This window comes from Scyliorhinus torazame, chromosome 2, assembly GCF_047496885.1.
Source record: "Scyliorhinus torazame isolate Kashiwa2021f chromosome 2, sScyTor2.1, whole genome shotgun sequence".
Classification (NCBI taxonomy): domain Eukaryota; kingdom Metazoa; phylum Chordata; class Chondrichthyes; order Carcharhiniformes; family Scyliorhinidae; genus Scyliorhinus; species Scyliorhinus torazame.
Window position 1 is genome coordinate 99,924,691 of NC_092708.1, and position 12,930 is coordinate 99,937,620.

The 12,930-nt window shown below is 44.2% G+C and overlaps 1 protein-coding gene across 1 annotated transcript in view; it reads right to left on the reverse strand.

Moving 5' to 3' along the window:
* Positions 1 to 314: 314 nt before the first annotated feature.
* pkp4 (plakophilin 4) overlaps positions 315 to 12,930 on the reverse strand; it is a 328,075-nt gene continuing 315,459 nt past the window's right edge. The window contains 1 exon segment of the mRNA XM_072474888.1: positions 315 to 1,283. Coding sequence (XP_072330989.1) covers positions 1,035 to 1,283 — 249 coding nt within the window. The 3' untranslated portion in view covers positions 315 to 1,034.

The window sequence follows — 12,930 nt, forward strand, 5'->3', positions numbered from 1 at the left end:
AAGGCTCTGCCACCAAGAATATTGAAGCAATTTGTTTGGAAATTACTGCACTGAACCAAACTTGCCACTAGTTGTTTTAAGGACGTAAAATTAGATGTAAAAAATTATAAACCAAAATTAGAAGGCCAAGAGAAGGAAAGCTAAAGACGAATGCAGAATGATAGCACCAAAAGCAAAATGCTGGTTCGAATCCTATGTTAAAAAAGAGAATCTTGCAATCTGGTAGCACCAGATTAATAAACACGAGCATCTAGGTAGCAAATCCATCAATTGTACCTTGAATGGTAAAAACAAACTTGAGCAAAAAACCTCAGTGAAGGTAATGATCACATTTATTTATAAATGCATATAGCAAATGGCAGTGAAACTAGCCACAGAATGGGAATGGAAAAATAAGTATCCAGTTTACTGGGAAATGCATATTATTTGAAATTACAAAACTCCTTTAAAACAAAATGTGACTTATTGTCATTTAGAACAATTCATCTATTGTATGACACCTGGATTTTAAACATTTTCAATACAGGATACTGCTTTCAGAAATGACAGCAATCCTTGTTCATATGGCACTTCCATATTTACACCAAAAGAAAGCAAATTTACAAGGGGAAATGGAATACATAATTTGAAGGCTCATTATTTTAATTAAACTAAAAGGGCATATACTTAAAATGTCTGTACAAACCAAGAGTAGGACTTTATTCACAAAAGTTTCACATTTCATTGGCCCACTCATTCTCAAATTACTTTCTTCCACCTCAAACCTTTCATCACATGGCCCACACCTCCACCAAGTTACAAGAGCTACACATAAGAAATCTAACATCTAGACACAAGAGTTAAAAGACTCTCCCCATCGAATTTCCTTTGCAGTTCCTTCTTTGATTTTCTTGTTAAAAAGCACATCCCGAATTCCTTCCTTAAGATTACATTCACATTGTCTCCACCAGAAATCTTTTACATCATGATCACTTACAATCAAATCTCTTAGAAAGAGAGCAAAAATATTTTTTTAAAATTTTGCCTCCCAAGTATTAAACCCAGGAGTCTGGGGATCCTGGGTACTGGTCTGCTCTGTAAGGCGGCCGTGTAGTGGAATACAAGTCTACATAGTTAGTTGACGTTTTAAGTCCATGTTGTGATGTATAATCAGTTGCTGTTTGATAATGCATTTGGTCATCAAAATAGGGGTCTTCATAGCGGTGTGGAGACTGCATATACATTCTATACGTATCATAATTTCTTCTGTTTGATTCTTCTGGGGCATAGTACATCTGTGGATGCTGTAATAAAAGATTAAAATTAATAAAGCAGAGTTAACAGATGGCCATGAATTAGATGCTAGTATATCAATATATTTTTAATGTTGCCAAATAAGATACAAATCTTTTTAAAAACTGGAATAAATGCAGAGGGTGAGTTCATGTTGATTTCATAACATGTCAGTTATACATGTAGTTATATGGGATGGATCATCCAGAAACTGCAATTTTCTGTTTTTACTTATCCAAGCTACATTTTCCTTTTAGTAAATGCTGTCCAGTTAGTAAACAACTTTGTGAACAAAGCAATTAGAAAATTTGTTGCCATGGATTTTTCATAGACAAATATTATATTTGGTACGAGGGTCGAGAAGGAAATTTCATTTGTTTAATAGATATTTTAAAAATAAATGTAGCGTACTCATTCTTTTTTCTAATTAAGAGGCAGTTTAGCGTGGCCAATTCACCTACCCTGCACATCTTTGGGTTGTGGGGGTCACGGGGAGAATGTGCAAACTCCACACGGACAATGACCCGGGGCTGGGATCGAACCCGGAACCTCAGTACTGTGAGGCAACAGTGAGTTTAATAGATTTAATATGTATTCCTGTCTTTAATACACACAACCTAATTCCCACTTAATCTTGACTTTGTGGTTCATTGCTTGGTTCTACAGGTGTTGACTGCCGAGCAATTGTCCATAAAACATCGGATAACCCAACCCTCTAATTACAAACCCATCAGTCTACTCTTGATCAAAGGCAAAGGAAGGAGTCATCAACAGTGTTAAGAGGCAATAACCTGCTCACTGATGCTCAGTTTGGGCTCCACTAGGCCCACTCAGCTCTTGATCTCATTGCAGCCTTAATCCAAACATCATAAGAGCTGAATTCCAGAGGTGAGGTGAGTGTGACTGTTCCTGATGTCAAGGAGCATTTGACTGAATTTAGGGAGTTAGGAATTAAACTAAAAAGTAGGACCTCCAAAGGTAGTAATCTCAGGATTGCTACCAGTGCCACGTGCTAGTCGGAGTAGGAATGGCAGGATAGCTAAAATGAATACGTGGCTTGAGGGATGGTGCAAGAGGGAGGGTTTCAAATTCCTGGGACATTGGCAACTGTTCTGGGGGAGGTGGAACCAGTACAATCCGGATGTTCTGCACCTGAGCAGGACTGGAACCAATGTCCTAGGGGGAAGTGTTTGCTAGTGCTGTTGGGGAGGCTTTAAATTTAAATGGCAGGGGGATGGAAACCGGAGTTGTGGTCTAACACACACTGCTATTGTGCCCTTGAATTTGGTAAAGTGCGGCATCCAGGTGAATCCTGGAAAATACCAGAACATCTCAAAGGGTTTTCTATCACTGTGAAAGAAGATGGTATTCGTGGTCTGGGAAAAGGATGGGCTCCAACCTTCATTGGCTATTTAATGCAAGGGCTGTGCAAATTTGGTTTCTATGAACTTTTCAAGAAGGATGCAGGAAGTCGCTGGAGACAGAAACAAAAGGCAACAAAGGGAAAAGTGGAAGGCAGAGAAACCAAAGACAAAAATCAAAAAGGGCCTCACTACATCATAATTCTTAAAGGGCAATACATTTCAAAAAATAAGCCTGAATGGTCTGTGTCTCAGTGCGAGGAGCATTTGTAATAAGATTGATGAATTAACTGCACTGACAAGCATGAACGGATAGGATGTAATTGTGATTATGGAGTCCTGGCTCCAGGGTGACCAAGGATGGTCACTCAACATCTAGAGGTATTCAATATTCAGGAAAGATAGAAGGAAAGCGAGATGGGGTAACGTTGCTGGTTAAAGAGGAGATAAACACAATAGTAAGGAAGGGCATTAGCCTGGACGATGTGGAATCAGTATGGGTGGAGCTGCGGAACACCAAAGGGCAAAAAACGTTAGTGGGAGTTGTGTCCAGATCACCAAACAGTAATTGTGAGGATGGCGATTACATCAAACAAGAAATTAGAGATGCAGTAAAGGTACAGAGTTACTATAGGTGACTTCAATCTGCATATTGATTGGGCTAATCAAACTGGCAGCAATGCGATGGAGCAGAATGTCCTGGAATAACAGATGGCTTTCTCGACCAATATGTCACGGAACCAACTAGAGAGCCTGCCATCTTAGACTGGGTATTGTGCAATGAGAGGATTAATTAGCACCGTTGTGGTGAGAGATCCTTTAGGGAAGAGTGACCATAATATGGTAGAATTCTTCATGAACATGGAGAATGACAGTTAAGTCTGATTAGGGTCCTAAACTTAAAGAAAGCTAACTTTGGTGGTATGAGACATGCATTGGCTAGGATAAACTGGCAAAGGATACTTAAGGGGTTGACGTTGGATAGGCAATGGCAGACATTTAAAGAACACATGGATGAACTTCAACAATTGTACATCCCTGTCTGGCAAAAGAGTAAGACTGGAAAGGTGGCTCAACCATGGCTAACAAGGGAAATCAGGGACAGAGTTAAAGCCAAAGAGGAGGCATACAAATTGGCCAGAAAAAGCAGTAAGCCTGAGGACTGGGAGAAATTTAAAATTCAGCAGGGACAAAGGGTTTAATTTGGAAGGAGAAAATAGAATACGAGAGTAAGCTTGCAGAAATTATAAAAACTGACTGCAAAAGCTTCTATAGATGTGTAAAGAAAAAAAGACTGGTGAAGACAAATGTAGGCTGCTTACAGTTAGAATAAATACTTTGGATCTATCTTCACTGAGGAGGACACAAATAACCTTCCGCAAATATTAGGGGACAGAGAGTCTAGCAATAAGGAAAAACTGAAGGAAACCCTTATAGGTCAAGGAATTGTATTGGGAAAATTGATGTGATTAAAACCCAGCAAGTCCCCAGTGCCTGATGCTCTGCATCCCAGTGTACTTAAAGAAGTGGCCCTAGAAATAGTGGATGCATTGGTGATCATTTTTACAGCATTCTGTATTTACAGCATTTTTCCAGGATTGGAAGGTAGCTAATATAACCCCACTTTTTAAAAAAGGAGGGAGAGAAAACAGGGAATTATAGACTGGTTAGCTTGACATCGGTGGTGGGAAAAATGCTGCAGTCAATTATTAAGGAAGAAATAACTGAGCATTTAGAAAGCGGGGACAGGATCGGTCCAAATCGGGATGGATTCACTAAAGGGAAATTGTGCTTGACAAATCTTCTGGGTTTTCGTTTGAGGATGTGACTAGTAGAATGGGCAAGTGTGAACCAGTGGATGTTGTGTATCTGGTCGTTCAAAAGGCTTCTGACAAAGTCCCACACAAGAGATTAGTGAGAAAATTAAAGTTCATGATATTGGGGGTATGTATTGACGTGGATAGACAACTGGTTGGCAGACAGGAAGCAGAGAGTGGAAATAAACGGGTCCTTTTTCAGAGTGGCAGGCAGTGACTAGTGGGGTACCACAGGGTTCAGTGCTGGGATCCCAGCTGTTCACAATATACATTATAGATTTGGATGAAGGAAGTGCATGCAATATCGCCTCATTTGCAGACAACACTAAATTGGGGGGCAGTGTGTGCTGTGAGGAGGACGCAAAGAGGCTGCAGGGTGACTTGGACAGGCTGGCTGAGTGGGCAAATACTTGGCAAATGCAATATAATGTGGGTAAATGTGAAGTTATCCACTTTGGTGGAAGACAAGATTATCTCAATGGTGGAAATTTAGGAAAGGGGAAGTGCAACGAGATCTGGGTGTCATGGTGGAACAGTCGCTGAAGCTTGGCATGCAGGTACAGCAGGTGGTGAGGAAAGATAATGGCATGCTGGCCTTCATACCGAGAGGATTTGAGAATAGAAGTAGGGATGTCTTGCTGAAGTTATACAGGACCTTGGTGAGGTCACTTCTCGAGTACTGTGTGCAGGTCTCCTAGTTTGAGGAAGGACATTCTTGCTATTGAAGGTGTGCATGAAGGTTCACCAGGCTAATTCCCGGGATGGCAGGACTGATGTATGAAGAAAGACTGGATCGACTGAACTTATACTCACTGGAGTTCAGAAGAATGAGGGATGCTCTAATAGAAACATGAAATCCTGATGGGACTGGACAGACTAGATGTGGGAAGAATTTTCTCGATGTCGGGGATGCCCAGAACTAGGGGTCACAGCCTAAGAATAAGGGTAGCCATGATGTGGAGACGCCGGCGTTGGACTGGGGTGGGCACAGTAAGCAGTCTTACAACACCAGGTTAAAGTCCAACAGGTTTGTTTGGAATCACTAGTTTTCGGAGCACAGCTCCTTCATCAGGTGAGTGAAGAGGTAGGCTCCACAACCATAAATATAGAAAAAGTCAATGATGCAAGATGATACTTTGAATGCGAGTCTTTACAGGAAATTAAGTCTTTACAGGTCCAGACGGTGCGACTGGAGAGGGGGATAATTACAGTTAAAGAGATGTGAATTGTCTCAAGCCAGGACAGTTGGGAGGATTTTGCAAGCCCAGGCCAGATGGTGGAGATGAGACATGAATCCAAGGTTCCGGTTGAGGCCGTACTCATGCGCGCGGAACTTGGCTATCAGTTTCTGCTCAGCGATTCTGAGTTGTCACGCGTCCTGACGGCTGCCTTGCAGAACGTGTACCTGAAGATCAGAGGCTGAATGCCCTTGACTGCTGACGTGTTCCCCGACTGGAAAGGAACATTCTTGCCTGGTGATTGTTGCGCGATGTCCGTTCATCCGTTGTGGCAGCGTCTGCATGGTCTTGCCAATATACCACGCCTCGGGACATCCTTTCCTGCAGCGTATGAGGTAGACAATGTTGGCCGAGTCGCACGAGTATGTACCGCGTCCCTGGTACGGTCACGTGTAATGGTGGTATCCATGTCGATGATCTGGCAAATCTTGCAGATGGCCGTGACAAGATGTTTATCTTCATCGATGATGTGTTGAAGGCTGCGAAGAAGACGTAGTTTCTCCACTCCGGAGAAGTACTGGACGACGAAGGGTATTCTGTCAGTTGTGTCCTGTGTTTGTCTTCTGAGGAGGTCGGTGCGTTTTTTTGTTTGTTGCTGTAGCGCACGAGTACGGACTCAACCAGGACCTTGGATTCATGCCTCATTACATTCACACCCCACCATCTGGTCTGGGCTTGCAAAATCCAACTAACTGCCCTGACTTGTGACAATTCACACCTCTTTAACCTGTGATTATCCCTCTCACCAGTTGCTCCGTCTGGACCTGTAAACACTTAATTACCTGCAAAGACTCACATTCAAAGTAACATCTTGCATCATTGACTTTGTCTATATATACGTGTGGTTGTGGAGCCCTCCTCTTTACTCACCTGATGAAGGAGCTGCCCTCTGAAAGCTAGTGATTTGAAACAAACCTGTTGGACTTTAACCTTGTGTTGTAAGACTTCTTTCGAAGAATACGGGGAAGCCATTCAGCACTGAGATGAGGAAGAACAACTTCTCTTAGAGAGTTGTGAACTTGTGGAATTCTCTACCACAGAAAGCTGTTGGAGCCAGTTTGTTGGATATATTAAACAGGGAGCCGGATGTGGCCCTTGCAACTAAAGGGATCAAGTGGTATAGAGAGAAAGCGGGAGTGGGATACTGAATTTGCATGATCAGCCATGGTCATACTAAATGGTGGTTCAGGCTCAAATGTGCGAATGACCTACTCCAAGATCAAAGAACAATACACCACAGAAACAGGCCCTTCCACCCTTCAAGCCTGTACCGGTAATGATACCAACCTTGGCCAAAACTCTCAGCACTTCCTTGTGCCGTAACTCATCAAGGAGTCAGCACAACTAAGTCAATGGGAATCAGGCAAAACGTCTTCACTGTTTGCAGTCAAACCTAGCACAAATGAAAATGGCTGTGGCTGTTGGAGGTCAATTATCTCAGTCCCAGGACATCGCTGCAAGAGATCCTCAGGATGAGATCCTAGGCCCAACCATCTTCAGCTGCTTCATTAATAACCCTTCCTCCAACATAAGGTCAGAAGTGGGGATGTTCACACAATGTTCAACATCATTTGTGTCTCCTCAAGATACTGAAACAGTCAGTGTCAATATGCAGCAATGGTAATGCCATTGTTGAATCGACACTACCAACAACGTGGGGGTTACCATTCACCAGAAACTGAACTGGACCAGCCATACAAATACTGTAGCTACAAAAGCAGGGCAGAGGCTGGAAATTCTGCGGCAACTCACATATATATATATATATATACAAAAATACAAATTAGGTACAGGAGTAGGACACTTGGCCCCTCGAGCCTGCTCTGCCATTCAACAAGATTAAAGCTGATCTAATTTTAAACTCAACTCCACATGGATAAAAGAGATGATTCCAGAGGTAATCAGAGAGTGACTGCCCTGGACAACAACCATGGAGCCCAAGCAAATTGATGGGAAATGGGGTGGAGAAAATCACCACTGGTTGGAGTCATATCTAGCACAAAAGGAAAATGGTTGCCGGAAGCTAGTCATCTCATCTCCTGGACATCGCTGTAGGAAGTTTCTCAGAGGGCAGCACGGTGGTTATCAGTGCTGCCTCATGGCACTGAGGACCCAGGTTCAATCCCGGCCTCAGGTCACTGTCCATGTCGATCTCACCCCAACAATCCAAAGATGTGCCTGGTACATAGATACATAGAAGATAGGAGCAGGAGGAGGCCTTTTGGCTCTTCGAGCCTGCTCCGCCATTCATCACGACCATGGCTGATCATCCTGCTTTCTCCCCATAGCCTTTGATCCCATTCTCCCCAAGTGCTATATCCAGCCGCCTCTTGAACATATTCAACGTTTTAACATCAACTACTTCCTGTGGTAATGAATTCCACAGGTTCACCACTCTCCACTCTGTGTGAAGAAGTGTCTCCTTATCTCTGTCCGAAATGGTTTACCCTGAATCCTCAGGCTGTGAACCCTGGTTCTGGACACACCCATCATTGGTAACATCTTCCCTGCATCGACCCTGTCTAGTCCTGTTAGAATTTTATAAGTCTCTATGAGATCCCCATCATTCTTCTGAACTCCAGCGAGAACAATCCCAACATAGTCAATTTCTCCTCATATGACAGTCCCGCCATCCCTGGAATCAGTCTTGTAAACCTTCGCTGCACTCCCTCGAGAGCAAGAACATCCTTCCTCAGAAAAGGAGATCAAAACTGCACACAATATTCCAAGTGTGGCCTCACCAAGGCACTGTACAATTGCAGCAACACATCCCTGCTTCTATACTTAATCTCTTGCAGTGAAGGCCAACATCCCATTAGCCTTCTTTATAGCCTGCTGTACCTGCATGCTTACCTTTAGCGAATGGTGGACAAGGGCACCCAGGTCCCGCTGCACACTCCCCTCTCCCAATTTACAACCATTCAGGTAGTAATCTGCCTTCCTGCTTTTGCTTCCAAAATGAATAACCTCACACTTATCCAAATTATACTGCATCTGCCACTGGTTTGCCCACTCGCCCAACCTGTCCAGATCTTGCTGTAGGATCCCTGCATCCTCGTCACAATTCACCCTCCCTGGTAGGTGGATTGGCCACGCTAAATTGCCCCTTAATTGAAAAAAAGTAATTGTGTACACTAAAAGAGAAGATTCTCAGGACAGTTTCTTAGGCCAACCATCTTCAGAGTCCTGAGAGCAAGCAGGATGTAGGTAGGTGTAGTTGAGGTAGCTGAGAGACTGAGTTTGTAATAAATATTGGCAGATAGTCCATCACCAGAAGTGAAGACTGAAAAATCAAGAAAGGGAATTATTGGAGATGGACCACGTGAAGGTGGGAGAGGGATGAATATTGGAAGCAAAATTTATGAATTTGTCCAGGTTCAGATTTAAGCACAAAGCGGAAAAGATACAGTCATCGATTTACCAGAAAAAGTTGTGGGAGGGGGCCGGAGTAGCACTGGAACAAGGAATGTTCCACATACCCCACAAAAAGACAGGGGCAATTGGGGCACATGCGGGTACCCATGGCCACACCTTTTATTTGGAGGAAGTGAGATTAGTTAAAGGAGAAGGAAGTGAGATTAGTTAAAGGAGAAGAAAGTGAGATTAGTTAAAGCAGCAAATGTACAATGAGAACACAAGTTCAGCCAGGCGGAGGAGGTTGGTGTTGGATGAGGATTGTTCAGGCCTCTATTCAAGCAAGAATGAGACCATCCTGTTTGGCACTGGGAGGTGTCAAGGGACTGGACATCCCTAGTGAAAAGGAGCTGATTGGGGCCAGGAATCGGGAAATTGTTGATATAACGTAAGACATCAGAGGATTCATGAATATAGGTGGGAAGAAATTGGACAAGGGGAGAAACAATAGAGTCAAATAAAGGAGGAAATGTGTTAAGTGGGGAGGAACAGGCTGAAATAATGGTCTACCAGGACAGTACTGTTTGTGGATATTGGGAAGGAGCCAGAAACAGGCTGTGTTGGGTTGGGAGACTGATGTTGTAAGCTGCGTGGGGTGGGGGTGGAAAGAAAATATCTAATTTCTCTAGAGAAGATGAGGTCAATGGCAATCCTGAAAACAATGGTGGATGTTCAGTGGTGGTGTCACGATCCAGGGAAGGAGGAAGAACAGTCAGAGCTGGCACCCATCCTCTGTAAGGTAGAGGTCAGTACATACACCAGCCAACAATAGCATCACCCTTCAGCAGGTTTATTAACAAATTCAGGGATTGGACTCGAGGGAATGGAATGCCGAAAATTCAGGAGGAAACGGGTTGGAGTGGGTGAGAGGTGCAGAAAAATTAAGACAACTGATGTCACACAAACAGTTCTCAATGAAAAGATCAAGTGAAGATGAGAGGCGTGAGGGGGTGGCCCAGGTAGAGGGAGAACATTGGAGTGGCAGGTGAAAGGATCCGTTGAATAGCCGGGGGTTGCGTGTGGAGAGGACCTCTTCCTGCTGAAAGAAGTAAACATAGAGAATAGAAGACATGTTCAACATTGCGTCAAGCCCAAAATTCATTAAGGCAAGGGCGTAAAGAGATGAAACCAAGTCCTTTCCTGAGGACTGAAAGTTCAGCATCAGAGAGGGAAAGGTCAGAGAAAACACTTTTAAAATTAATGGTAAATTTCCTTCCCCTTCTCTTCACCCACCAGCTGCCACATTCAAAGGATCATCCTCCGTCATGTCCGCTAACCCCAGCATAAAAATCACTATACACACCTTCCCTTTAACTCCCTTGTTAGATTTCCGCAGGGAGTGATCACTCCATCACCCATTCCCATGTAATTGCAGAAAGTGCGACATCTGCCCCGTTACCTCCTCTCTCTTCGCTGTCCCAAGGACGCAAACACAATTTCAGGGAAGGAGCAATTCATTTCTTTCAATTTAGTCGACTGTATTTGCTGCTCACAATGTGCTCTCCTCTACATAATTAATCTAAAGGTCGTTTTCTGCCCCCTCCACACTAATCAAAAGTCGATTTGTGAATACACCCTATACACACACGTGAGAAAAAGGAATACTTCCTTCCCCCTGGGTTCAAGAAGCACCATGGGCCCACCATACCCATCTTTTCCATAAACCCACCCAGCTCCTTTGCCATTCATATTCTACCCATTGACCTGGGGCTCAACCTATCTATCCTTGGCTCTAGGACAGTTAAAATCTTCTCCCATAAACAACTGATGTGTGAGAGCACATACTTTGTTAACTGTAATTTACTTTTGCTGTGTTTTAGTGAGCTGCAAACTGCCTAAGGTGCAAACTGAAACTAATGTTCTCAGCAGACACCCAGATAAATTAAAACCAGGCTACTCTTCGTGACAATGTAGCCTGCTCTGGGCTGGAGGTGGTAGAATAAGCGGGAATCTCTGACCATGCACAATAACACAAAAAAGGGGAAGGACCCATTGGAATGTGGATCATATAGGCCCATTTTGTTATGGCACGGTAGCACAGTGGTTAGCACTGTCGCTTCACAATGCCAGGGTCCCAGGTTCAATTCCCGGCTTAGGTCACTGTCTGTACGGAGTCTGCACGTTCTCCCAGCGTCTGCGTGGGTATCTTCCGGGTGCTCCGGTTTCCTCCCACAAGTACCAAGAGACGTGCTGTTAGGCGAATTTTACATTCTGAATTCTTCCTCAGTGTACCCGAACAGGCGCCGGAGTGTACCGACTAGGGGATTTTCACAGTAACTTCATTGGTGTGTTAATTTAAGCTTACTTGTGACGATAATAAAGATTATTATTAAATACGGATGTGAAAGTGCTTGCTAAGTTGGTGGTGGGAAGGATGGAAAGTTGTGTCCCGGGGGTGGTTGCGGAGAACCAAACAGGCTTCATAAACGGCAGGCAGTTTTCTAGTAATATAAGGCTGCTGTTAAATGTGATCATGACCCCTGTTGAGAGCCCAGATGCCGGGGATAGTGGTGTCCATGTCCATGGGCGCGGAGAAGGCATTTGACCGGGTGGAGTAGTGGTACCTGTCTAGGTCCTGGGAAGGACCGGGTTTGGTCTGCAGTTTGTGGTATGGGTATGCCTGTTATATGTAATAATCATTATTATTGTCACAAGTCGGCTCACAATGCTGCAACGAAGTTACTGTGAAAATTCCCTTCTTCGAAAAGATCATCTTTCGAAAACTGGATATGATTATTTCAGGCTTTGCATGGGCAGGGAAGGTGCCAAGGGTTAAGAGGACCCTGTTACAGACAGAATCAGAAGGGTGGATTGGCGTTGAAGATCCTGCTACATTATTACTGGGCGGTGAACGTGGAGAAAGTGAGACGGTGTTGGGAAGAATGGGGATAAATGGGCTAGGATAGAGGAAAAATCCTGTAGGGGATCCAGCTTGAGGACTATAGTGACTGTGGCATTGCCAATGGCGACAAGGAAACACTCGGGAGAGTCCTGTAGTGCAGTCCACGGTGAAGGCCTGGAATCAGCTGAGGAGGCACTTTAGGATAGAGGGGGTGTCGGTGATAACACCGTTTTGTGAAAACCACGGTTTTGAGCCAGGGGGGAGATAGATGGCATACATAGGAAGTAGAGAGAAGTGGGGTTGGTTAAGTTGAGGGATCTGTACCCGGAAGAAGGTATTGCCAGTATAGAGGAACTGAAGGAGAGGGTAGAGCTCCCAAGAAGAAGTGAGTTTAGGTACCTGCAGGTAAGGGACCTTGCACGGAAAGTTTGGAGTTCCCCAGGTTACCAAGGTGCACCCTGCTGGAGTGACTGTTGCTTCCAGATGCGGGAGGGGAGGGTAGAATTGGAGATATATACAGGTGGCTGGGAGTGCAGGGAGGTGAGGTGATGAAGACTAAGGAGAGGAGATAAACTAGGGAATATGGTGCGAGGCGCTACGAAGGGTAAATGCGACCTCTTCCTCCGCAAGGGGACTTCTGTGACTTTCTTTGATAAGAAAAGATTAAGTATGAATTAAGAGGTTCAGTGAAGGGTTTCGAGGCAAGGTGGGGGATGTTCATGGCTGTTTTGGGGGAGCCTTCTGCGGCAAAGAGTTCCACAGATTTACCGCCCTTTGTTGAAGAAATTCCTCATCATCTCTGTTTTAAAGGATCGTCCCTTTAGTCTGAGATTGTGCCATCTGGTTCTAGTTTTTCCTACTCGTCAAAACATCCTCCCCACGTCCACTCTATCTAGGGATCGCAGTATCCTGTAAGTTTCAATAAGATACTCCCTCATCCTTCTAAACTCCAACGAGTATAGACCCAGAGTCCTCAACTGTGCCTC